The sequence below is a fragment of the Acomys minous genome (assembly GCF_964271855.1).
Source record: "Acomys minous genome assembly, chromosome: 9".
Classification (NCBI taxonomy): domain Eukaryota; kingdom Metazoa; phylum Chordata; class Mammalia; order Rodentia; family Muridae; genus Acomys; species Acomys minous.
In genome coordinates this window covers 85,864,967-85,890,936 of record NC_140490.1, presented here as the reverse complement: position 1 = coordinate 85,890,936, position 25,970 = coordinate 85,864,967, and the positions used below count along the sequence as shown (strand labels likewise).

Genomic DNA, 25,970 nt, shown 5'->3' with positions numbered 1-25,970 from the left:
GACAGGCCCTGTAGTCAAGACTGGCCTTGAACTCATGATCTTTGGCCTTTGTTGTCTAACTGCTGGGTTAATTGCTATGCACTCTTTTGTTTCTGTTTTTTGTTTGTTTTTTCCAGGCAGGGTTTCTCTGTGTAGTCTTGGCTGTTCAGACTCACTTTGTAGACAAGGTTGGCCTCAAACTCACAGAGATCCTGCCTCTGCCTCCCTGAGTGCTGGGATTATAGATGTGCATCACCACACCTGTTTGCACGTGGACGTTTTAATTGAGACAGTGTCAGGCTTCAACAGTCAGAAACTTTGAAATAACAGATCCTGAGTAACCTAAGTTTTAGGGTTACCTAACCTGAGCCTCTGGATTTTAGTATTGGAATTGCATTAGAGAGGTTTTGTTTGTTTATTTGTAGAGACAGGGTTTATCTGTGTAGCCTAGCAAGTCCTACATGTTCTTTATTTTTTTTTAATATTTTTATTTAGTTTTAATTTATTTGCATTGGTGTAAGGGTATCAGATCTTGGAGTTACAGACAGTCACCAGCTGCCATGTGGGTGCTGAGAATTGAACCCAGGTCCTTTGGAAGAGCAGGCAGTGCTCTTAACCGCTGAGCCATCTCTCCAGCCCGCCTAGCAAGTCCTAGAACTCACTGTGTAGACCAGCCTGGCCTTGAGCTCACAGAAATCCACCTGCCTCTGCCTCTCTCAGTGTGCTATAAGAGAGTCTTTATATCCACCAGTCTGAATGCTATTCTATGAAGCTGTGGTTGATCTCAAATGAGATCCTTGTATCTCAGCCTCCTAAGTGCTATCTATGATTGCAGTGATATGTCACAGTGTATCTGCCTCTTTGTTTTTGTGTATGTGATGTATACTGTGTGTATGCATGTATGCATAGATGTTCATGCTAGTGTGACTGTTTGTCTTCCTCTGTCACTCTCCACCTTAATTTTTTAGACAGGCGCTCTTATTGAACCTAGGGCTCACTGTGGAAACTAGAGTGCCCAGCCAGTAGACTCTGTTTCCTCTTTGACGCTGGGATTACAAGCATGCCCCACAACCCCATCTTTTACATGGGCAGCTGAGGATCTGAGCTTGAGTACTAAGGCTTGCATATTTACTCACTGAGCCATCTCCCTACCCTTCTTTGAAATTTATCAAGTAAATTTATTCAGTTTTTATCAAATCCAAAGCAATTTTTTGGGTTTTTGTGGTGGAGCCAGAGATTGAACCTAGGGCTTTGTGCATACTAAGCTGCCACTGAACTGTGTTCCTGATCTCCAATACTTTTTTTTTTCTCTATCAGGTTATTTTGTTAATGCTACTGCCAGATATTATTTATCTCCTTGACTGTGTATGTTGGGGGACGATGGCAGTGTTATGTATAACAGTTCTTTGCTGTGTTGCCCAGGCTAGCTTTAAAACTCAGGATCATTCTGCCTTACCTGTCTGCTGTGATTAAATGCGTGCCGCCCTTCTTGACCCTTTCTTTTTGGAAGGAAGACAACATATTTGGGGCTTAGAGGAAAGCATGGTGGGGTATAAGTAATTTCTTACGTGTTGCTGGTAAATTGATGAGGCAGGTTCAGGAATGCTTTTCCAAAGAGGATCTGCCTTGGATGTTCACAGTGACCTGTATAACTCGAAGGGATAGCCTTTCTTGATGTGTTCACACACTTGGGCTATATACCCCTCTATGGACATACAGGCAAGAATAAGATAAATAAATTAATTCTGCCAGCATCAGATTTCTGTAATTCTGTTTAAGTGCTGATATACTACATTGACTGTACTTTGGTGCCCTTGAAGGGTTTTCGGGAACTTGGGGTTATAGAAGGGTGATTTCAGGCTTTTGAAAAAAATATTGATGAATTTTACAGAAATTACACTTAAGTACACTAATTAGTAACATTGAACCATACCATGCCCGTGAAGATCTTGTTTCAATCTGGAATTTTCAACTCAGGTCAGCCAAACCTATAATTCCTTCCCTTTTCATTTTAGTTAAATTGAGTATTGTTTTCAGAGTTTTAGTTTTATGCGTTTTGTTTCTGAACTGTTGCTCTTCATAGAACTCTTCTAGTTGCTGTGGTTGATTTCGTCTGAGTATACTGTAAGGGGCATCAAACTGAAGTGGAACAAAGTCCCACCCGAAGCTTTTTGCTTATTTTGAGATAAGGCTTCATTTAGCTGCCTACGATGGCTTTGAGTTGGCTCTGTAGCTCAAGCAGGCCTTGGAGTCCTTTAGCAATCCTGAATACTGAGGTTACAGACCTTTTCCACCACTGATACCATGCTTAACTGAGAGTGTTTGACAATTTTTATTTTTTTTAATTATTGGTGCTGGGGATTACATTATAAAATTATGCAAACAGTGCCACTGAGCTGTACCCCACAGAAGAGACCCTCTGCAGTAGTGAAGGCAGCAGTCCCATAGTCCCTGCAAGCCTGCTTCTGACCTACTTCTGGCTGTAATGCTTTGTGCTTCTTTCAGGATCCTGATGGTGAACATGCAAGGAGAGCAATGCAAAAGGTGATGGCTACGACTGGTGGGATGGGTATGGGACCAGGTGGCCCAGGAATGATTAATATCCCACCCAGTATCCTAAATAATCCTAACATCCCAAATGAGATTATCCATGCATTACAGGCTGGAAGACTTGGAAGCACAGTTTTTGTAGCAAATGTAAGTAAATGGGAACAGTCTCTAAAATAGGAAAAGGTGGGGTGGGGGGGCGGTGGTGTAGAGAAAAAAAGTGAAAATAGCATGCGTGAAGGGAAAATTTTTTAAAATTAAAACAAAATAGAAAAACATATAAAACTCTTCAGGCTGATCTTGTCACTGTTATGGGAGTAATTTAAATTAGGTTTGAAATAGCTTGTTTTTATTTTAAAGTAAGCCTCTGGTTGGGCTTTGTTCTCTTGACTGCTGCATTTGGGCTTAAGGATTGACCTTAGTCCTGTTGAGTTCTTGTTTATGGAGGCTTTCAGATGCTTACTTACAATAGGTTTGCATCCTTAGGAGGTCCATTTACAGTAGCTTTGGGATAGAGCAAGAGATATATTCACAGCTGTTTTTGTGTTGAAGTGAATGATGATATCGTTATCCTTTGCAAGGACAAATACATTTAGAACAAAGTGGGTTCAGAAGTGTTGGTAAGAGTTTTAAAAGGGGAGAGACTTGTTTTTATTTTTCAAGAGCAGGATCTCTCTGTGTAGTGTTGGCTGGCCTTGAACTCAGATCTACCTGTTTCTACCTCCTGGGTGCTGGGATTAAAGGTGTTCCACTACCACCCAGCTGACTTTTTTTTTTTTTTAAGTGCGGGGGCAAGAAATTAGTTTGGTAATGTGAGGAGATTTAAGCTGTTTCATTTGAGATATGGTAAGTAGCAGAGCTAAGGCCAGGTTCTACAATCGTATTTTTAAAATTTCACTGAAGTCTATTTTCTTAATGAAGTCAGCCAGAGCAAGTTTTGTTATTATAGTAAAAATGTGTCTTCTTTTCCCAAGAGGTTTATCCTGAGATTTTTTTACCCTCTTCTTTCACCTAGCTGGATTATAAAGTTGGCTGGAAGAAACTGAAGGAAGTATTTAGTATGGCTGGTGTGGTGGTCCGAGCAGACATTCTAGAAGATAAAGATGGGAAAAGTCGTGGAATAGGCACTGTGACTTTTGAGCAGTCCATTGAAGCCGTGCAAGCTATATGTATCCTTCTGTGGGAGTTTAGCTGATGGCAGACGATGGTCATAGCACTGTTAGGCATTAGTATACCTAAGCATATTATAATAATACGGTAGAAATAACAGTTTTCTCAGTGAATACAGTCAATAAGTTACTATGGAATCTGAAATTTTTCTGGAGTGGCACACAGATGGATAGAAGGTATGATTGCATTATAGGCACATGCTATGAATATTGGTTTTCTGGTGTTTTTAAAAAGAGTTTAAGAAATGAATCATTTATGAGAACGAGGGCCTTTATTTGTTTATAATGCCCTTATGGACTGGGCCCTTTGTCTCATGTGAGACTGTTACGAGGTGTTTCACCCAGAAAACATGTTTCAGAAATGGTAGGCCTGTTGAACACACAGAATACCAGAAAAAAATTTTAATAGTATAAGGTCATGAATCAAGCTTCACACCTAAAGAGTTGAAATTGCTCATGAATTCACAGAGACTGAAGAGACAGAGTTGTTACGTTTTTATCATTTTATCTTGCATGCTTTCACAGTTGTTTAGAAATTGCCTTAATTGTAATACCAGCTATGTTTAATGGCCAGCTGCTGTTTGATAGACCAATGCATGTCAAAATGGTAAGTGAATAGGATCACTTTTTTGGTAATATGTTCAAATAAGTAAGCAAAAATGTAGAATTACTGAAACTACATATCCAGCCCTTAAACTAAACCTATATGTCATTGGTTAATAGGCTACAGAATGATCAATACCTTTCCTCATGCAGGTCTTTTCTATAGATTTCTCTCTGGTTGACTTATTAACGCCTATGTCCAGGAAGTCTGTTGAGTATCCTGTTTGAGCAAGTGCTCAGTTAGAAAGAATCCTTTGCGTAGAACTTTCAAGGTATTACACACAATGTTTGGTTAGCATTACGTCTGTAGTGAACAAATATTTGACTCAGACAGCTTTTAAAGGTCTATTGGTATTCAACCTTAATAAACAATAACCCTGCTATAGTGTTGCCAAAGATGATAATTTATTTTTGTTTTTTCAAGAGAGGGTTTTTCTGTATAACAGTCCCAGCTGTCCTGGAACTTACTTTGTAGACCAGGCTGGCCTTGAACACACAGAGATCCGAGTGCCGCCACTGCCTCACTAAAGATAATTTAAAGAAACGGTACTGGAAGATGTTGAAGGCAGTCATGAAAAGAGGGACTGGAGAGATGGCTCAGCAGTTAAGAGCACTAGCTGTTCTTCCAGTGGACCCCTATTCAGTTCCCAAGCACTCACATAGCAGCTCACCACTGTCTGTAATTCCAGCTCCAAGAGTTCTGACACCTTCACACAGATACACATGCAGGTCAACACCAATGCATATGAAATTTAAAAAAAAAATTTTTAAGTGACATGATAGTGCGAGTCTCACTGGTAACTACTTTCTCAGGTTCTGCCCGCCCCCCCCTAATCCAATAATACAAATGTATTTTTATCCTTCCTGCACAGAAGATAAAAATAGGTTTCCATGTATCTCTCTATGTTTAATCTACTTACTCTGTCATGGCTGTGTCATAGTTTATTTATATTTAACTAGTTGTCTGTTTAGTTTAAATTTTCCTTTGTGCTAGGAATTGAACACAGGGCCTTCTTTGCACATGGGAGGCAGGTACTTTACCTCTTGAGTTATATCTCCAAACCTGATTCTCTGTTGTTATTGATTGTCTTTTGTATTGTTTTTGCAACAATTTCCTGGAACTCAAGTTGTTCTGGAACGGGCTGTATATTTAAAGATAGCCTTGAATTCCTGGTATATCTGCTTAAATCTCTCAAATGCTAGGATTAGAGGTGTGGAACACAGCACATGGCTTCTGACTGCTTCTTTGCTTGTGGAAATGGTTTACCATCATTTTCTGTTGCTGGTTCTACAGTGGATATTGAGATCTTTTTTCCCCCCCCAGGATGAGAGGGCCTTACCAAAGGGAGATTTTTTCCCTCCTGAACGCCCACAGCAACTCCCCCGTAAGTATTTGAATGATATTGAATGGGAAAGTTTTGCAGTTATATTTACACTTGTGGACGGTTAGCCTGGGAGTTCTCTTTTGCTCTGATTGCACCCACCCTACCCTACACAGGCTTGTACTATGTAGCCCTGGCTAACCTGGAACTCACAGAGGTCTACTTGGATCTGCTTCCCAACTGCTGAGATTGTGGTGTGTGCTGTGCTGTGCATGTCTTGACTAGTTCCTTTTTAAAATAGATTTTTCAGGGTAGGAAATGAGTAGAGAAATTCATAACTTAAGAGGTTTGATACTGGCACTGCCTCAGAGGATAACCATCTGATGCAAAGGCCTCGTAACCTGAGTTTAATCCCTGGGACTCACATGATGGAAGAAGAGAACTGATTCTACAAGCTGTCCTCTGACTTCCGCTTGTGCACCAAACCGTGCATGCTCTCTGTCTGTGGTGGTCTAAATGAGAATGGCCCTAATGGGTTCATATATTTGAATGTGTGTTTCCCAGTTAATGGGACTGTTTGTAAGGATTAGGAGGGATGATCTTGTTGGAAATGTTATGTCACTGGGGCAGGCTTTACGGTTTCAAAGGTCAGTAATATTTCCAGTGCACGTGTGCTCTCTCTCTTGTCCTTGTAGAGATATGAGATCTTGTTTTGTTTTTGTTTTTTCGAGGCAGATTTTCTCTGTGTAGCTTTGGCTGTCCTGGACTTTGTAGACCAGGCTGGCCTTGAACTCACAGGGCTCTGCCCACCTTTGTCTTTCAGAGTGCTGGGATTACAAGTGTTCACTACCACACCCAGCTATGAGATGTGAGCTCTTAACTACTTCTCTAGCACTGTGTTTGCTTTCCTGCTGCCATATTCCTTACAAGGTGGTCATGGAATCTAACCTTTGGAACCATAAGCCTCAGTTTTGTTTGTTTTAATTAAGTTGCCTTGGTCCTGGTATCTTGTCTTATCACAGCAATAGGAAAGTAACTGACACACTGTCTTTCTCTGTAATAAATACTTTTTTTTCTTTCTTAGGAAGGACTCTTGGATTATACTATGGCCAGGCAGGCTACCCAGATGTAGAGGGCAAATTAGGCACTTAGAAAGTGTCTTAGAATGAGTGGGTGGGTGGGTAAGCAAATTGCAAAGGGCGTAAATGTCACGTTGTACTGGATTTTGCTGTATAGTCTAGCAGTCCCCCTTTCAGGTATGTTCTAAGGGTTAAAATGTATGTCCACATGAAAAAAGGATCTAAACGCTTAGAGCATAGTTAAATGCTCACTAGGTAAAAAGTCAAGCCAGACTTGGTGGTATACACCGGTTACCACAGAACTCAAAAAAGTGTGAAGCAGAGTAGTGAGTTGAAAGTCAGGTAGATGTTGAAAAGGGGGAAGGAGGGGGTTAGAAGTGATCCATTAGCTTATAGGTTTATTTTAAAAATCTGGCAAATTCACTTGATATGGTGTTTCTTTGTCGGGGGGTGGGGGGGCAGGGGGAGGAAGGAAGAAGGAAATGCAGACAATGCAGTACCGGTAAACCATGATTCCAACTGTAGGCAGTGCCCAGAACAGGTGCCTTTAAAAGGCAGCAAGGAGTTTAGTGGTTGCTGAAGAGTGACTGCTACTGGGGATGAAGTTTTGGAGTGATGGAAAAAAGTGAGTGAAATTGTGATGATTGCTGGCTTGATGACTTTAAGAGTAGATCAGAACTGCAGATGCTTTGTGGTTGGGGGCTACCCAAAAAGCAATCAAGGAGATAGGAGATGGCTTCTCTGTTAAAAGAACCGTATTTCCTTACCAACCGTCTTGGAAGCAGGTGATCATTTACGATGCTTGCTGTGGTTCTTGTTTACTCTGTGCTAAAAGTAAAGGAGCACTGTGCCCTAGGGAGCCCATTAGCCTTGGTTCTTGGTCTCTTGGCAGGGTTCAAAAGTTTGACCTCAGAGCTCTTAGCTTTGGAGTAGTAACCCTTGGTGACTTCTTGAAGCCGTTGCCATGCAATTAAAAACCTAGTTGTTAAATTAAATACCCAGAGCCTATTGTGGTTTTTTGCTGTTTGTATCTTTAAGTGTCAGGCCTCAATGGCTGTTTCCAGGTACCAGTCTGTATTCTTATATTCTTGTTTATTTGTGTTTGTGGAGCACAACGGTGAGTATCAATTTAGTAAATCCTGAAGTGGTGGCACACATCTGTGATAACACCACCCAGAGGGTATAGGCAGGGTGATCTCAAGCTGGAGGCTAGCCTTGGGCTGCATAGTAAGACCCTGTTTCTAAAAGAAGTGGGAAGGTGAGAAAAAAAGGTTAGATAATTATTCCTCTTCCTCCTCCTTGTTCATTTTTTATTTGGTTTTTTTGAGACGGTGTGTGTGTGTGTGTGTGTGTGTGTGTGTGTGTAGGTGTAGGTGTAGCTTTCGAGGTCCTGAATCTCCCTTCGAAGACTAGACTGGCCTCGAGCTCACAGAGATCTACCCTTCTCTGCCTTCCAAATTCCAAGATTAAAGGCATGTGTCACCACAACCTGCCAAGGATAGATTTCTTTTAAAAAAAAAAAAAAAGGCTAGACTTTCAGGCATTGTGCATAGCTTTAATCTCAATACTCAGAAGGCAGAGATCTTTCTGAGTTTGAGGCCAGACAGGGCTATATACTGGGGCTATATTATTTTATTTGTTTGTTTGTTTAGTTCATTTATTGTGTGTATATATGTATGTGTGCATGCTTACAGGACAGAGGGAAACATATAGGTACCAGCTTTCTCCACTACATAGGTTCTGGAGATTGAACTCAAGTTGTTAGGCTTGGGAGAAAGTGCCTTTACCCTTGAGTCATATTGTCAGCCTGTCAACTGACTTTTTAGCTGCCCTTGTTGTATAAATACATATTATATACTCTAGTCTGACTTCATGTAAAATGATGTACCTTTGTAAAGAGGAACACTCACAGATATATAGATGTATAGGTGTGTGACAGTTAGAACACACCAGTTGTCTTGTCTCTGAAGGTGACCATGTTTTGAGAAAGGGAAGCCACACTCCTGACTTTCTCTGCTTCTTTCAGATGGACTTGGTGGTATTGGCATGGGGTTAGGACCTGGAGGGCAGCCAATTGATGCCAACCACCTGAACAAAGGCATTGGAATGGGAAACCTAGGGCCTGCAGGTGAGAATTGTAGTGTGCCTAGACTGGAGATAACTCAGGAAATTGAATTTATTAAAAGCCACTATTAGGGCATTTTAATCTGGAGCTTTTCAAATAGAAAAAAAATGCAGTTTGGATTAAATCTCCTTTTCATCTCAGCCTCATGTTCACAAAGGCAGTGTTTTTTATTGAGTTAGGAAATTTTTTTAAGCGACTGTGCCTCTTCATCTTAGCCTCCTAATAACTTTTGAACAGACACAGGCCATCCAATAAAAGGAGGCAAGGTAGAGAGTTAGTTGATCTTGCCCAAGGTTACACTGAGCAACAATGTAGGCCACTGACTGCAGGACCATTTTGCACCTTTAATCCCAGCACTCGGGAGGCAGAGGTAGGCGGATCGCTGTGAGTTCGAGGCCAGCCTGGTCTACAGAGTGAGTCCAGGACAGCTGGGACTGTTTTGCACAGAGGTTAAGAGCACTGATTGCTATTCCAGAGGTCCTGATGTAAATATCCTACTTAAGAGGAAAGAGATTGAACTTTCAGACATAGTAGTGGAGGCATCTTCACTTGTGAATCGGGGTCCATCCACCACTGATCACAGAGTCTATCTCCAAAGCCTCAGTCAAAGGTTGAACTATTGACCCAAGGAGGGAGTCCAGACTAAATTATGGCCAGGATTCTTCTAGCTGACCAAGAGAACACTTAATCACCCTAACATTTATTTAGAACATGGGTTTGACCTTACTTGCTAAATACCAAGTGATTTACAGTAACATCAAAGATTTTTGTATTCTTTCATTGGTTTGGAATTTTGGACTTTTAAAGTTTAAACATTACTGTTTTGACATAAATTTTGTTTGCATTGACTTTTTCTTTTAAAGGAATGGGAATGGAAGGCATAGGATTTGGAATAAATAAAATTGGAGGTAAGAAGTTTAAAATGGAAGTACACATGTAATCAATCATTTTAAAGTGTTTTCCTTGTCTTTAAAGCTCTGCATGGCATTCTTTTTTTTGGTTTCTAGAAGTTTGAGTCTAGAAATTACTTGTTTTACTTATTCATAATTCCAGTGAGTGTTTGTTGGCTTGGTTCTGAGTTTCTCACTAACTAGCTTTGTGATCTTGGGCAATTTTTTCAACCCTCTGGACTCTTGCTTGTGTATTCCTTGCTGGGGGTTGAATCAAGTCAGCTTTTTAAAAAAGGGAGCCAGCTTTTTTTTTCCTCACCCAAAAGCTCTAAATCTTTTTAAGTTCTTGAAATAACTGTCAAAAATGAAGCATATAAAAACAGTTTTCCTTTCCTGATGAGTGTGAGCAGGCTTGTTGAGATGACAAATCCTTCTCTTACAGGCATGGAAGGACCCTTTGGTGGTGGTATGGAAAATATGGGGCGATTTGGATCTGGGATGAACATGGGCCGAATAAATGGTAAGAATAGCTTGTGTTTTATCTACCACTTGATAGCTGAGAGCTCTTTCTGTTCTTAAAGACTATAAACAGGCTGTGTATGTTCTACTTCTGTGTTTAAACTTAATCACATACCTTTGAAACTGCTAAAAACAGTAGACTTTGCTAGACCTCATTTACTTAGACTTTGATGGTAGCCAATGTATCAGATCCCCTCAGTACATGAACAGTAAAATTTCCTCACTACACTAAATACTTGGGGAGGGACGGGGTTCGAGACAGGGTTTCTCTGTGTAGCCTTGGCTATCCTGGACTCACTTTGTAGACCAGGCTGGCCTCGAACTCACAGCGATCCACCTGCCTCTGCCTCCCAAGTGCTGGGTGGCCTGTGCAACCGCATGTGCCTTACATTAAATACTTAATGCTTCCCACACTCAAAAATGTTTCCCAGGGTAGTTCAGCCTTTAAGAGTACACATAGCTCATGCAGCGGACCCAGGTTCAGTTACTAGCACCCACACAATGAGTCACAGCTGTTATTCCAGTTCCAGGGAATCTGACACACTCTGTTGATTTCTGCAGGTGTGTGAGTGCACATACACACAAATAATGGTAATATTTTTTTTTAAAAGAATGCTTTCTAAAATGCCCCTGGTACGGATTGCTGGGCTGTTTCTTTTTTTACCTCCCACATGACTCCCAAGTTGTGGACAAAAACATTTATAAAATCCAGTTAATGTGAGAAGTCTTAACATCCCTTTCAACCTTGTAATGAAGATGATGCTATTATTACAATATTAACAATGTGTTGATATCAACTTGCTAGCCTTGTTTTGTTTACTTGGCTTTATGTAGACATGAATTCAACCATGGACCTCTCCCCAAGTTAATTTTATTCGAGGGTTATAGTATCTCCTAGACCCAAATGGGCCTGAGATCAGCAAACCAGAAGACAGAGCAGGAATGGCTAAACACATACTTGACTTGTCCTGCGGATAACTCTTCTACCCTGTAGCTGCTAATGAAGTCTTACAATTTTTCTAGACATGACAAAACTCTTAGTTGGTGTACCCAAGGAATCACACTTGATTGTTCTGTTGCTGGGAAGAACTGAGTCCATGATGACACTAATTACAAAGCACCTAACTTCACCTCATTGGAGATACCATCCATTCTGAGACAGAGCTTTGACCTATTGTTGGGGGTTATTGTTTGCTCAGTAGATGAGGCAAACTGTTTCCAAGTACAGAAACGGTTCAGAAACCAAAGTAACTTCAGAGCATCAAGACCGTTAAGCTGACTACATCAACTTGTTAACCTTGTTTTGGTTTAGTTGACCTTAAATAGACATGACTATTTGGCCTTATGTAGATAGTGTTGACCTTTTGCTGAATCTTAATGCAGGACTGGCCATCTTTGGTAGAAATCATCGGTGCTCTTTCTAATCTGTGGGATTTTGAGCCACCCCAAGAGTTACTTGATGAAGTCAGATTAGTTGCAACAAGACTTTAGGTAACTATCTAGTATATAATTTGGCTTGGCTGAGAACAGTGTAGAGATGAATTGATCCTTGGCTCTACTTGCATTACTTAATGAGGTCCCGTTATTTGAGAAGACAAAGTTTATCCTGAATGCATCAGGCCAGCAGGCATCTGATAATAAAAATCTCACCACATGTGTCTCCATATCTTAGAACAGCTGCTTATATTGAGTAAAGAGTTTTGTTTTGTTTTTTGGAGGGGCAAGGTTTCTTTGTGTAACAGCCCTGGCTAGCCTGAAACACTCTTTGTAGACCAGGCTGACATTGAATTCACAAATAACCTGCCAGCTTCTGCCTGCTGGATGCTGAGATTAAAGGCATCTACTACTGTGCCGCCTGAGATTCATTCTTAGATACTCAGAAAGAGTTAAAGCACCTGACTTGACTGCTGAGGCAACCGTAACATGCCGGATTCAGGTGGCTTCAGCACATAAACTAAGATACGAGATATCAAAAGGCTTTGGTGCCAATGTGATGGTCCAAAAAAATGAAACAATATCCTCCCCACACTTACGTGTTAACCAACACATACATTTTAAAAACAAAGAACAACCAATGTCACTACATTCACTCCTTCTAAGAATCACATGAGTAGGTACTGTTATCCTTATTTTGTTAGAAACTGAGGCACAGAGAGTAACTTGCTTAAGGTCATGTGGCTAGTACATAGTGAATTAAGCCTGCTTCTAGAACTTGCCTGTTCATTCATCATGCCTCAATTCTGCCTTTTAGTGTTCCCTCCAGCATGGTGGCAGCCCTGTGCTGAGAAACTGGATGTCTTTGCTTTTGAAAAATCCTCTACGTATGCCAGTAGAAGTTTGACTTCTACTTGCTGGAGAACTGCTACTTATACTCATAAAATTTTCTTGGAATACCTTTGGAGTATTCCTTGGTATAACTTAGTGTATTGCCCTCTTTGTCCATTCAACAGAGAACAGAGGCTTCTACAGACTGTGCATCTAGGTTCTGAGATTTAGAGAAACCCAGCTCTGGGGCCCTTGAATTTAAATTTTAAAAATTGAAAAAGAGGAGCTGGAGAGATGGCTCAGAGGTTAAGAACACTGTCCTTCCAAAGGTCTTGCGTTCAATTCCCAACAACCACATGATGGCTTACAACCATCTATATAATAAGATCTGGTGCCCTCTTCTGGTGTGCAGGCAACACATGGCCGGCAGAATTCTGTATAAATAATAAATCTTTCCTAAAAAATTGAAAAAGAGAAGAAAAACTTAAAAGGATGTGAGCATTTTTGTTTAATTGATAATCATAATTCTTCAGCCCTTGTGGTCCCATGTGCTAATAGTTGACACAACAGATTTTCAGGTCAGTAAATCAATCAGTATAGGTAAAGTCTTGATAATGTTGGTGAAACAACAGTGCAACATTTCATAATGAATTGTCTGTCTATCTGCTGTCTGTCTGTCTGTCTATCTATCTATCTAGTAAAATTGGGACTCTAAGACCCTGTTTTAACATGAGATGATGAATTATAAGGCCTTTAGCAATGTGTTAAGGCCTGCATTAGACTTGACTCCTGCCTTCCACTTTCAGACTCAAATTGGACACATTTGAAAAATGAAGACTAACCTGTGAGCTTAATTTGGGTTAATTCAAACTGTGGTTCCATCTTTGCTCAGAGTCCCTGCTAAATGCTAACGAGTTGGCAAGGTGGCTCAACAGGTAAAGGCAAATGAACTGAGTTCCATTCAGAGTGAGTTCACGTGGATGAAGAAGAAAATTGACTTCTGCAAGTTGTCCTATGATGACTTGGCACATGCACTCAAATATAGACAGTATAAATAAATCAGTAAATAAATGTAGAAATGCTGATCCAAGCCTGCGTCCACATCTTTGTTTTCTTCCTTGAAAGGACAAGACTGTGAACTGCATGCAAGCAAACTTTTTTATAGTTATACACTAAGAGAGAAGTATCTACGACACAGCACCAATTTGTCTGATATTCCCAAGGAGTGAAATAATACAGCTTTTATTACCCATCAGGCTGGGCTTAGAACCCAGTGTCTCATACACATGAGACAGACATACTATGGATTCATACTCCTTTGTCCAGTACTACTAGATACCTAGGCACTTCTCAGTAAAGGAGGAAAGCAAAGTGATACACATTGGAATCTTGTATGAGAGAGAGAGATGGGTATATGTACAGGAATAAAATAGACAGTGGCAGGAGTCATGCAAGGCATGTATATATTAAAGTTTATTTTGTGAGTATAGGTTAGTGCCCGTATGTGCATGTGCATCATATGCATGTCTGTTGCCATTGAGGTCAGAAGAGGGTACTAGATCCCCCGGAACTGGAGCAGACAGTTGTGAGCCTATATGAGTACTAGGAGCCAAACCCAGCTCCTCTGGTCCTAACCACTGGACCATTACTCCAGCCCCATGAAAGACTGATTTAGGCAGATATCCACTGTGTTTGGCCTTTCATAGGACTTTAGCATGGTTTGTTGTTGTATTTGGGTATCAGTATCAGACAGTTGTGAGCTGCCGTGTGGGTGCTGGGAATTGAACTTAGGACCTTAGGAAGAGCAGTGAGTGCTATTGACCACTGAGCCGTCTCTCCATCCCAACTTCAGCATGATAATAGCTGTGTTGTTTAAATGTTTAAAGGCTCTAGAAAGATTGTCTTCAAATACATCATTCAGCTAAGCATCCCAACTCCTTTATTGTAGTTTTATATGTGAAGGTGTTTGCCTGCACGTATGGTCTGTGTACCACTTTCATTCTTGGTGCCTGAGGAAGCCAGAAGAGGGTGTCAGATCTGCTGGAACTGGACTTACAGACTGAGCTGCCATATGGGTGCTGGGAATTGAACCCATGGTCTTATGGGAAAACAGCCAGTCATTTTAACCATTGAGCCATCTCTTAATCCCCTAAATGGTTTCCTTAAATTTAACTTGATTGCTAGTGAAGATGAACATATTAGCTTTGCCTATGTAAGAGTCTATCTGGGCATGAGGGAATGTAGAAATTAGAAGAAAAAAGCTTTAAGGGAGAGTAGTAGAAAGAGTAATAGTACATGTGACACACATGAAAGTGAAAGAGTTCTAGCATCCTTGGGACAGAAAGTTGATGGAGAGGTCAAGAAAAACGTAGTAGGTACAAAAATGGCACGAAGAAATCTGTTTGATTTGCTAATAAAGAATAGATTTGGACCAATAATAATAAAGATATCTAAGTTACTTTTTCCTGGACTTAGTTCCTCTGACTTTATTTCAGATTCTTTCAGCTTTAAAATGTGTAAGAGTGAATTTATATTTGTATCTAACAAGGATGATTGAATTTCCTGTTGCCACAACTTGATGTGTGTGTGTGTGTGTGTGTGTGTCTAGAATAGTACTACTTTCTGTTTTGTTTTGTTTGGAGCTAGAGTTTCTGTGTGTGTAGCCTTGACTGTCTTGTACTTGCTTTGTAGACCAGGGTGGCTTCGAACTCAAAATGATCTACCTGTCTCTGCCTGCCAAGTGCTGAGATTACAGTAGTAGCCACCATGCCCAGCTTTTTAAAGGGGGTGTAAAATGTGTATTTTGAAACACTGTCTTGGTGTCATGTCTGTGGCAAAAAGAAAATGATGTGGTGTTATGCTCTGAACCTTCCATCATTGCCATTCTGTGATCCTTCTCAGCTGTGTGGTGACAAGGGCATCCACCTTTCCTGGCTTGACCTAGATGGAAATATTATCTCTAGGCCTTGCTGTCCCTTGCTACCATGGCACTTTCTTTCTGATAAATATTATTTAGTCATCTGAGTTCCCTGCTACTACTTGTGATCAAAGAGAAGGGAGTAGAACAGTCTGTACCAAGTGAAATGGTGAAGTGGAATTTTCAGAGTAATGGCTTGGATTGGTTTGGGCTTCTTCATTCAGTTTTTTTTTGTTGTTGTTGGTTTTTTTTTTTTTTTTTAATCCCCTATCATGGCAGTAGATCTTTGTGCAAGCAGCTGTACTTGGTGCTTTAAAAGTGGGTTTGTGGCTGGGTGGTGGTGGCACACGCCTTTAATCCCAGCACTCGGAGGCGGAGGCAGGCGGATCACTGTGAGTTCGAGGCCAGCCTGGTCTATAAAGTGAGTCCAGGACAGTCAGCTAAGGCTACACAGAGAAACTCTTGTCTCCAAAAAACAAAACAAACAAACAAACAAACAAAGGTTTGTGGTCCATGATCTTGGATGCAGTTGAAGAGATGATAGCTATAAATGTCCAGGAGAGAGTAGTCTAAGGAGGAGGTGTGTGAGAGCATTTGTTTCCAGGTCCTTGGCAGCTATATCAGCAGCACATATAAAGTATGCTGATACCTAAGAAAGGATTGTTCTGGACAGCCAGTAAGTACATAAGCCATGGTCAAAGCAACAACGTAGGGAGACAGCAAAGGAACTATTGAAGCTGATGTCTGGAGGCTAAGAGAGTTGGCACAGGTATGCCAGCAGTTAGGTACAGTGATTTGGAGGAGAGAAGGCGTAGGGAAGAGAGCCAAGTGGGACATCTGCATAGGGGTCTATAGAGAGAATTTGGATGTTTCAACTTTTTAAATATGTGGTTTAGAGATCAAAAGCTCTCATAGGAAGTAGGTTGAAATATTAGGATCTCGGGTGTCATGGATCAGTGAGCTCGGTACTTGCCAGAAGACAGGAACAGAGTTTTCTCTGCCTGTACTTCTCAGCCTTTCTCGAAGGTGTTTGGAGTACAAGAAACAGCTGTGGGTTATCCTTTCATTTGTAGTTAAGATAGTACAAGATGTGCTTTGAGGCTAGTATACTTGAGGACCAGAAAATTTGAGTATATTTTCTCACACAGCAAAAGACTGAGGAGAGTACATGCCTTTAATCCCAGCACTCTCCAGAGGTAGGTGAATCTCTTGAGAAACCCTGTCTTGGAAAACAAAACAAAAGACTTGGGAGAAATCTAAGGGTTTGGGGGTTTTGTTTGTTTTGTTTTTTTGGAGGGTTTTTTCCTTTTTAAAGATTTCCTCTTGTCATAGGACATACAGGTAGAACTTGCCTATCTTGAAAATACAGAAAAGGTAATAAAATGAGTATTTTTTTCCTTAATGGTTTCATTTATATGCCTCATCAAATATGAAAAATGGTTATTTTCGGGGCTGGAGAGATGGCTCAGTAGTTAAGAGCACTGTCTGCTCTCCCAGAGGTCCTGAGTTCAATTCCCAGCAACCACATGGTGGCTCACAACCATCTATAATGTGATCTGCTGCCCTCTTTTGGCATGTAGACAGAGTACTGTATACATAATAAATAAAAATCTTTAATAAAAATAAAAATGGCTATTTTCAGCCGGTCGTGGTGGCATCCCTTTAATCCCAGCACTCCGGAGGCAGAAGCAGGTGGATCACTATGAGTTCCAGGCCAGCCTGGTCTACAGAGTGTGTCCAGGACAGCTAGGGCTACACAGAGAAACCCTGTCTCGAAAAAACAAACAAAAAAAGTTATTTTTGCCAAATAATAAGAAATATTATGTGGCATGGAAGAGCAACCCCAAAAAACCGGGAGCCCTTTTGCTTTATAAATATATATCCTTTTAGTTATGTTTTAATTAAAATTTTTTTCTTTAAAAATTTTTTCTAAGACAGGATTTCTCTGTGTAGCCCTGGCTGTACTGGAACTTGCTGTGTAGACTAGGCTGGTCTTGAAATACAAAGATGTGCCAGCCTCTGCCTCCACTACTGCCCAACTCAGTTTCTAAGTCTACAGATCTCTGCTCTTAAATAAGTTTCTAGCAAGTTTGATTTCTTTTTACACTTTGGTGGAACAATAATACTTATGATTATGATGGTGGCCAGTTCTATACCAGTAGTTTCATGGAAAGGAGAAAAGCATTTTTCCTTCTAATTAAATCTGACTTTTCCTAGATTTATGACTTGGTGACCATTAAAAGGACAGTGAATAAAATGTCAGTGATGAGAGACACTCCTGTTGTAGGCATTCTTAGTAAGCTTCAGTGTTCTTCTGTGAAGCCCAGACAAATCCTGAGATGAGTCTCAGGTGTCCATGCAGCAAGGTTGAGCATTTCCAGATGAGTATTGACGCGATAAAGATTTTCCATTTCCTGTACATTTTGTTGCCTTTGAAGCAGTGTTGGTTTCTAGCTGCATCGTAGGAAACCATGTCTAATAACGATACTTAAATATCCAGTGTAATACAAATTATTGATCACAAAGGCTTGCAACAGTCTCCATCTGGGAGACACAGTATGCCTAGAGCACACAGAGGCCAAAGCAGGATCTCTACTTAATTTTTGAAGGCCATGTTCCTGATCTTTGTTCCTGATGTTGACACAAAAGTACTTAGGTTACTTGAGGATACTCTCCTGCCTTTCTTGTAGGCAAGCCTCTGCTTCATTCTTGTATTCCAACATGCGTGGACCTGTGCACAGTGCTCTTGAGCCACACAGCAGCAGCATATGCTTTCCATTCAACTGATACAGACACTTCAAGGACCACGCTAATAAGTTCACTTTTTGTCACCAGAAGCAGTAACTGAAATAGCTTCTGTGTGCCACTCAGACACCTTCTCAAAGGTTGCTGGGTCTGTACTGAAGTAGGTCATTAAGTAGGCATTTCCCGCCTGCAAGCAGTAATTTTGGAACCGTTCAGTCTCCCCTTTCCCACATGTCCAGGATGATAATTATTCCACTTTTCCATTAGCGGTCAGGGTACATTCACATATCTTCACCAAGTGCCTTGCAAATACTGACCATAATGTCATGCATTCCTGCAAAGATGATGATCAGGGTGATTTGCTCTGCTCTCTTATACATACTACACAGTCGTTCATGTTCCCCAACTAAAAGGAGATGGCAGAGTCTGTAGGAACAGTTCTGTGGTTTTCAGGAGTGGCAGAGGTTACATGGGTGGGTTTTTTTCTAGATCATCAGATGCCTGATATTGGCAAGTATTCCCTAATACTGCTATGGCTACATGCCCACAGTGCCCTGGCACAAGAATGTGGTCATGAAAGCTGGCCACAAAAAGCACATCTGCTTGTCATTCCATTAAAGATTTCCCATGTGAAGTTGGGCACACGCCTTTTATCTCAGCACCCTGGAGGCAGAGGCAGGTGGATTGCTGTCAGTTCAAGGACAGCCTGGTCTACAAAGCGTGTCTAGCACAACCTAGGCTACACAGAAAGACCCTGTTGGGGGGTTGGGGGGAAGAAAAGAAAGAAAGAAAATTGCTATTGAACAAGAGTTGAGGGCTCTCCTGCCTTGAGTTTATAATATGCATACACACCATTCCTCTTCGTTGGCTGAATTTGCAGCTGCCCCCAAACTGGGCCTGACTATAAAATTGCAAGGTGTCCTAACATTGTGCCTTTCCTGTTTTCTATAAAATGATCTTGTTTAAATGTATGTTTCTTAAACACCTTCCCTCTTTTATATGTGTGTCCATACATTACATATATGTATGTATGTATATATATGTGTATATATATATTTACACCTAGAACATAATGAACAGGTTTTCTATTACAGAAAAATTTGTCTAATTATTTATTTTCTTGATTTTCCTAGAAATCCTAAGTAATGCACTGAAGAGAGGGGAGATCATTGCAAAGCAGGGAGGAGGTATGAATCACTGAGCTTGATGTTCTTTGCTTTGTTGTTGTTAGAACAAGCACGTAATGGGGACTCAACAATAGTGTGACAAACATGGGCTCTATCTAACACAGGCTACCCAGGGTGGGAGTAATCACTGCCTTTTCCTGGCTGTGTGGCTTGTGGCAAGTAACTACACCTGTTGGCAATACTTGCCTATGAAATGGAAACTGATAGATATGACCTCAGAGGGATATAAAAGAGCCAGTGCATGTAAAAACTCTTAAAACTAAAAAATGTGTCACCTAATATGTGACAAATATGTGATGAAACATGCGTATGAATTCTCTAGAAAAACTCAAGGAATAAACATTTGTGGGTGTAGTGTTTATTGATGAGTGCTGCGAAGGTGTTGGTATATGTTCTTCCATGATGTGCACTTAGAATTAAATGTGCTGTTAGGATGTAAGAGTGAGCGTGTGTGTGCATGTGTTTAGGTGCAGATCCTCTAAGAGCCGGAGCCATGGGTTGTCTTGAGTTGTGTGATGTGGATGCTGGGAACTGCATAGGTTGTTTCTTTGTAAGAGTAGTAAGTGCTCTTACCTTCTGAGCCAGCTCTCTAGTTCTAATTGTACCTTTTAAGCAAACCGCACCCCCCCCCCCTTCTGTTATTACTTCAGCCTTTGAGTTTGGCCTTCCCTCTGCACACCACTTGTTAGGCATTTCTGTGGGAGCTTTGCTAAGTTCTTTTCTGTTTCTGCTGCTGTTGGCATGGGGCCGCCAGCATCATTGTTACAGTACATGGTTGAGCCAACTCCCTTTTTTTCCCCTCTTGAAAATGTGGAGAAGTTACTTTTTGAGCTGTTTCTGTTCTGAAACAATAACATTTTTGAAGTTGTGCTTGATTTTTGCCAACCAGTGTGTTGATGGTTATTTTAGCAGTAGGGCCTAATAATGTTTATTATCAAGTGTATAATTATTATTATGGTGGTATTTTCTAACCAGCTAGCAATCAATGAAACACAGATACCTGTTATATTTTAAGATAGCCTTAGTTAACTTGGGGCAGGGCAGATATTAATCCTTTAACTACATTCTATATTTGGGCAGGTATCCCATGCCCTGCCCCAATCTCATGCCATTTGCTTCTAACAGTTTCTTTCTAGCTACCTTCCATCCATAATTCCAAATACTTCATCTGAGCCAAACTCGCCGCCCATGTGCTTCTCCTTTCTCTAGCCCATGGTGGGCCTTCTCCTTCCTGCTATTCTGTCTTCCTGTCTCGCAAGGCCCAGAACCTTAGCCACGTCTATCCTGTTTGCCCTGCCCACTTGCACATGTAATGGCCTTTTATTTGTCAAACAGGTTGGGCTCCTAGGCAAGGTACAATTTGGGGCACAGAGACAGTAAGCAGTAATCAGCATCAAAATACTTCAGACCAACCTCCAAAACCAGTGTGCTGCTGTTGAGCCACAGAAGTGGGCATAGACAGATGAGTTGATGTGTGTCAGGTTATACAGCTTTGGCAAGATTCCTACTGTCCATAAAAACTGCTGAGTTTTCTCTTTGTACTTGTGTCAGTAGTAGACTAGCTGTGGACTAAACTGTGTTGACAGGGAGGCACTATGAAACGACAGTTTGGACATCTACATAAGGTGGTGGGTTCTGGCCTTGGTGATGAAGTCAGACCTTCCCTGTCCAGGGTTGCATGGATGAGGGTTATTGTGCACTAGTCACTGACCTTGGCGTTTTCGAGAATCAACTGCTGTGCTCTCAGCATCTTTCTTTCAAAACCAATGAAAGAGCTGCCAATTTCCCTTATGGAAGGAAACGTTTCAGGAAATGGTCTGTTTGTGTACATGTGTACCATTTTATCTTCTGCTTATGTGGCCTTGTGCCCCGGAAGTGCTAAGGAATTGCACCCAGACTGGCCATCAGCAGGGCATTTTAAGAGGGACAAGTTGAGAGAGGAGAGAGGTTGTAAGTGACTTTGAATTCTCTCCATGTAATTCCGTATCGGTTATCCTGAGTGACTGGGTATGAAGTTTTCCGTGGTTCTTTGAGAGCATTTCTTAATTACTGCTGATGGTGAAACTACAAAGTTTTTAGGACTTGAAGTGTGAGCACAGTTTGTCACAGGCACCAGCGTGAAGGTGAAGTTTTATCCCTTCTAAGCTGTACTATAATTTTTACCTGTGTCATGGAATGGAAAGAATGGTGTGGGGGTCTCAGTGCTAACAGCTGAGAGTTTTCTTAATAGTAAACTACTTTGAGCATGGCTTCCTGACTTGTGTTTGAACTTAGCATCTGAAGTGCCCAGTCAGGGTACCTTGTTATATGAACACCTACACAAGCCCCTGATTTACACTTGTATTTTTTATTCCTGTTTCAGGTGGAGCTGGAGGCAGTGTCCCTGGGATCGAGAGGATGGGCCCTGGCATTGACCGCATTGGCGGTGCTGGCATGGAGCGCATGGGCGCAGGCCTAGGCCATGGCATGGATCGAGTGGGCTCTGAGATTGAGCGGATGGGCCTGGTCATGGACCGCATGGGCTCAGTTGAGCGCATGGGCTCTGGCATCGAGCGCATGGGCCCCCTAGGCCTTGATCACATGGCCTCCAGTATTGAGCGCATGGGCCAGACCATGGAGCGCATTGGCTCTGGTGTGGAGCGCATGGGTGCCGGCATGGGCTTCGGCCTGGAGCGTATGGCCGCACCCATTGACCGTGTGGGCCAAACCATTGAGCGCATGGGCTCTGGTGTAGAGCGCATGGGCCCTGCCATCGAGCGCATGGGCCTGAGCATGGATCGCATGGTGCCCACAGGCATGGGGGCCGGCCTGGAGCGCATGGGCCCTGTGATGGATCGTATGGCCACCGGCCTGGAGCGCATGGGCGCCAACAACCTGGAGCGCATGGGCCTGGAGCGCATGGGAGCCAACAGTCTGGAGCGCATGGGCCTGGAGCGCATGGGCGCCAACAGCCTGGAGCGAATGGGCCCTGCCATGGGCCCGGCATTGGGCGCTGGCATTGAGCGAATGGGCCTGGCCATGGGTGGTGCCGGCGGTGCTAGCTTTGACCGAGCCATTGAGATGGAGCGGGGCAACTTTGGAGGAAGCTTCGCGGGTTCCTTTGGTGGAGCTGGAGGCCATGCACCTGGAGTAGCCAGGAAGGCCTGCCAGATATTTGTGAGAAATGTAAGTGGTTCTTCAGTGGAACTCCTCAGGGTTGTGAATGAGGTGGTGTGGAGGTCAGTGGACTGAGTGTGAGTGTTGTAGACCAGAGGGAAGTCCACTGAAGGGACAGGTGGGGAGTACAACTCGCCCATCTCCAGAGGTGGGCTGGAGGTTGAGGGCTTCCTTGAGAAATAGTAGTCCGAGGGCCAGGTGTGATGGCCCACTCCTTTAAAATCCCAACACTCTGGAGGCAGAGGTTAGATGGCTTTCTGTAAGATCCAAGCTAACAAGAGCTACCAAGTGAGACACTGTCTCCAAAATACAGAGAAACAAAAATACAGTAGTCAGGCATTTGCTGGTGATGATATAGACTTGAGCTCTAGCTGTCTATGGTTTCTGATCCCTCTGCTTGAGGAGCAATTCAGTCTTGCACGGTGATTTTGAGAAAGGTGGCTGTGATTGAATTACATTTCATCATGGGATTGTGCGTTGTGCCACTTCGTAGCCTCTAGAGAGACTTGTTTTCTTCCCTGCTGGTTGTCTTAAAGCGATCAGCCTGCCTTTCTGTGATGAGTAGGGGTTTTTGTGTGTGTGTTTTGTTTTGTTTGTTTTTGTGGGTTTTTTGTTTTTGTTTTTGTTTTGAGTTAAGGGGGATTGCTGGGGATTAAATCTAGGGCTGTACACATAGTGGCAAGTCACCCTACCTGTAAGGTAGTTACAAACCCAGCCTATGAAAACCTTCAAGCCAAATTCTCATTTCTATTGTGGTGTCTATACTTAAATTAAGACTTGGTTGCATCACATATAAGTCTGCCCCTTTTTTTCCTCAGCTCCCGTTTGATTTTACATGGAAGATGCTAAAGGACAAATTCAACGAATGTGGTAAGTATCTGAGAAGGGCTCTCAATGTGCTTTCCTGTGTTGTGGCTTGTTGGTGATGCTGAGTTGAATCAGTGACGCTTCCTTCCTAGTCTTAACAATCACTCACTATCCATGGGCTCTAGAGCACCAATGGGCCTTGCCATTGTTCTGCCTCTGTGGGTACTCAGGCAGGTGTTGGGTGTCCTGGTATATGTCATGCTGTGTGCTCATTTCATCCTTGCTGTTCTTTTCTAGTTAGATTTTTGAGACAGAGTATACCTCACTTTATAATGAGTTCAGAATTCTCTTGCCTCTGCCTTCTGTTTGCTGGAACTACAGGCAAATGGCCACCACTCCTGTTTTCTCAGATTCTGAGAGGAGGCAGTATTGTCATCTTTTTACATTAGAATCAGCAAAGCTACCTTCCTGAGGTCACAGACTCATAAGAGTCAAAAACAAAAGAAATCCAAGACAAATTGCTTTTCCCCAGTCAATCAAGCGCATAGTTGGTTTGGTTCTTCAGAGCACTCACATGGCCAACAATTGTGGGTCTGAACACAAAGTGTGGATGAAAGTCTTTAGCTGTAGATTCTTAGCACACTTTGAGGCAAGCTTTTTGGAAAGCTTCTTAGGTGACCAAGATGCAGTCTTCCCCTACTAGGTCAAGACACCCCTGTTTCTTGTGTCCACATTCACAAATGGCTCACATTTCAATGTTCTGGTGCTTTCCTGATACTTACAGGCTAAGCTGTAGAGTCAAAGTCAACCTTCTTGCCTGGTTCTATGATTGCATTGCAATTTTCACATCAGTCAATATTGTAACTAGATAGTCCCTAAATGTATGGGAATGTGCCACTCTTCCCACTTCTGAGAAAACGCAAACTCAATAGCTTCTGGAAATTTGGTTCCATTTCTTTCCTTCCCTTGAACCTGAACTATGTGTTTGTCTGCTGACATTCTCTGTTTTCCTGCCAAGAGATTCTGTCTTCCCCTTTCCTTTTTCTTCCCCTGTTTCTCCTTCACTTTTTGAGACAGGCTCCAGCTAGTCCATTTTGGCTCCAAAGTCTTTGTTGGGTCTCTTAAAACTCAGACTGGCCCTTAAACTCATTTATATAGCCCAAAATAACCTTGAACTTGTAGTCCTCCTCCTCCTACCTCCTGAATGCTGGACTTACAGGGGTGTGCCACCATGCCTGGTTTGTACAAATATTGGGGCTCAAACCGGGGGTTTTATGCATGTTAGGCAAGCACTGTACCCAGTGAGCTACATTCTTGGTGACTTTAAACTCTTGATTCACCTACCTCCATCTCCGAAGGGCTAGGATTACAAGTGAGACACCTTTCCATTTTCCTTTCTATCTTCCCTCCTTTTCTTCTGCCTTGTCCTTCCTTTCTTTCTTTCTTTCTTTCTTTCTTTTTTTTTTTTTCTTTTTTTTTGAGCCTGGGTCTTGCCATGTAGCTCCAGACTGGCCTGGTACTCAAAGTTCTGCTTTAATTTCCTGTTGTGTTCTGCTCTGGCAGGAATGTTTATTCTGATGAATTTCTATTTAATATCTTTCAGAACTTTATCATGAGAAACCACTGGAGTGTCATCTCTCCCCAAGCCATTAGTAGCACTAAAATTACAGGCCTAACAGCACTAATGTGTTTTTGGCTCTTACTATATTATCAGCCCATTTATTTTATGCTTGACACATACCTGAGTGCTTAATACATCTATGAATGGATATGTGTAAGATACTAAGTAGCTCACATTGGGGCAGTATAGAAGTATCGTATTGGCAATGGCCTTGTCACAGGAGAGTGATATTCAACAGTCAAGCCTCTAGATTTCTAATCTAAGGTTGGCTCCACATAGTCCTCTTTCTCTCTAATTTGTTGGAGCATAAAAGCAAACATTTGAAGCCACTTGGCAAGTTCTTCATAGCAGGTTAGGCTGTTAGTCCTGCTTGGAGAACAATGGCAATGTAGTGGAGAGGGCTGTAGTTGCTGGTGCCATACGTGCTGTTCTGAGCATTCACTTTATGCACAAGGGCCTCTCTCCTTTTTGACTCTGTCACCGAAATCCAACAGGTGATCTGGACTGAGTGGAGCCCAGACTGAGGCTGAGCTCTGGGTTTGCCTGATGCGTGTGGTCTCTTCTTCCCTCCTTGTGCCAGGCCACGTGCTGTACGCCGACATCAAGATGGAGAACGGAAAGTCCAAGGGGTGCGGTGTGGTTAAGTTTGAGTCTCCAGAGGTGGCTGAGAGAGCCTGCCGGATGATGAATGGCATGAAGCTGAGTGGCCGAGAGATTGATGTTCGAATCGATAGAAATGCTTAAGCAGTTGCCTTTTTTAAACATCAATACCAGACCTCTGAATTTGTATTTTTTCTTGTTAACCATTTTAATTTGTTGGCTGGATGTATAAAGATGTTTAAAAAATTCAGTTGCTTTTTGGGGGTAATTTCAATTAATTTTTTAATGATTGGGGTTCCATATGACTGTTTGCATTGAGATTGCAATGTGCGCAATTTTTTTTGTAGTTGTGGCATCTTGTTGACATCGAATATGACTTTGATAATAAATACCAGTTCCTGAAAGTGGCTTGCTTTTTTTTTTTTTTGTTTGTATGTAT

At 42.0% G+C, this 25,970-nt stretch overlaps 1 protein-coding gene across 3 annotated transcripts in view; it reads left to right on the top strand.

The window, feature by feature from the left end:
• Positions 1-25,935, top strand: part of HNRNPM (heterogeneous nuclear ribonucleoprotein M) — a 47,658-nt gene extending 21,723 nt beyond the window's left edge. The window contains exons 6-17 of one of the 3 annotated variants that reach the window (XM_084797041.1): positions 2,485-2,523; positions 2,641-2,676; positions 3,542-3,695; positions 4,253-4,302; positions 5,623-5,683; positions 8,726-8,827; positions 9,688-9,732; positions 10,157-10,234; positions 19,294-19,347; positions 21,710-22,512; positions 23,322-23,373; positions 25,512-25,935. In XM_084797041.1, the coding sequence (XP_084653167.1) occupies positions 2,485-2,523; positions 2,641-2,676; positions 3,542-3,695; positions 4,253-4,302; positions 5,623-5,683; positions 8,726-8,827; positions 9,688-9,732; positions 10,157-10,234; positions 19,294-19,347; positions 21,710-22,512; positions 23,322-23,373; positions 25,512-25,675 (1,638 nt within the window). In that variant the 3' untranslated portion in view covers positions 25,676-25,935. Of the gene's footprint in view, positions 1-2,484; positions 2,677-3,541; positions 3,696-4,252; positions 4,303-5,622; positions 5,684-8,725; positions 8,828-9,687; positions 9,733-10,156; positions 10,235-19,293; positions 19,348-21,709; positions 22,513-23,321; positions 23,374-25,425 lie in introns of all 3 variants that reach the window. The other 2 variants (XM_084797040.1, XM_084797039.1) reach the window with 2 other exon arrangements.
• Positions 25,936-25,970: the final 35 nt, after the last annotated feature.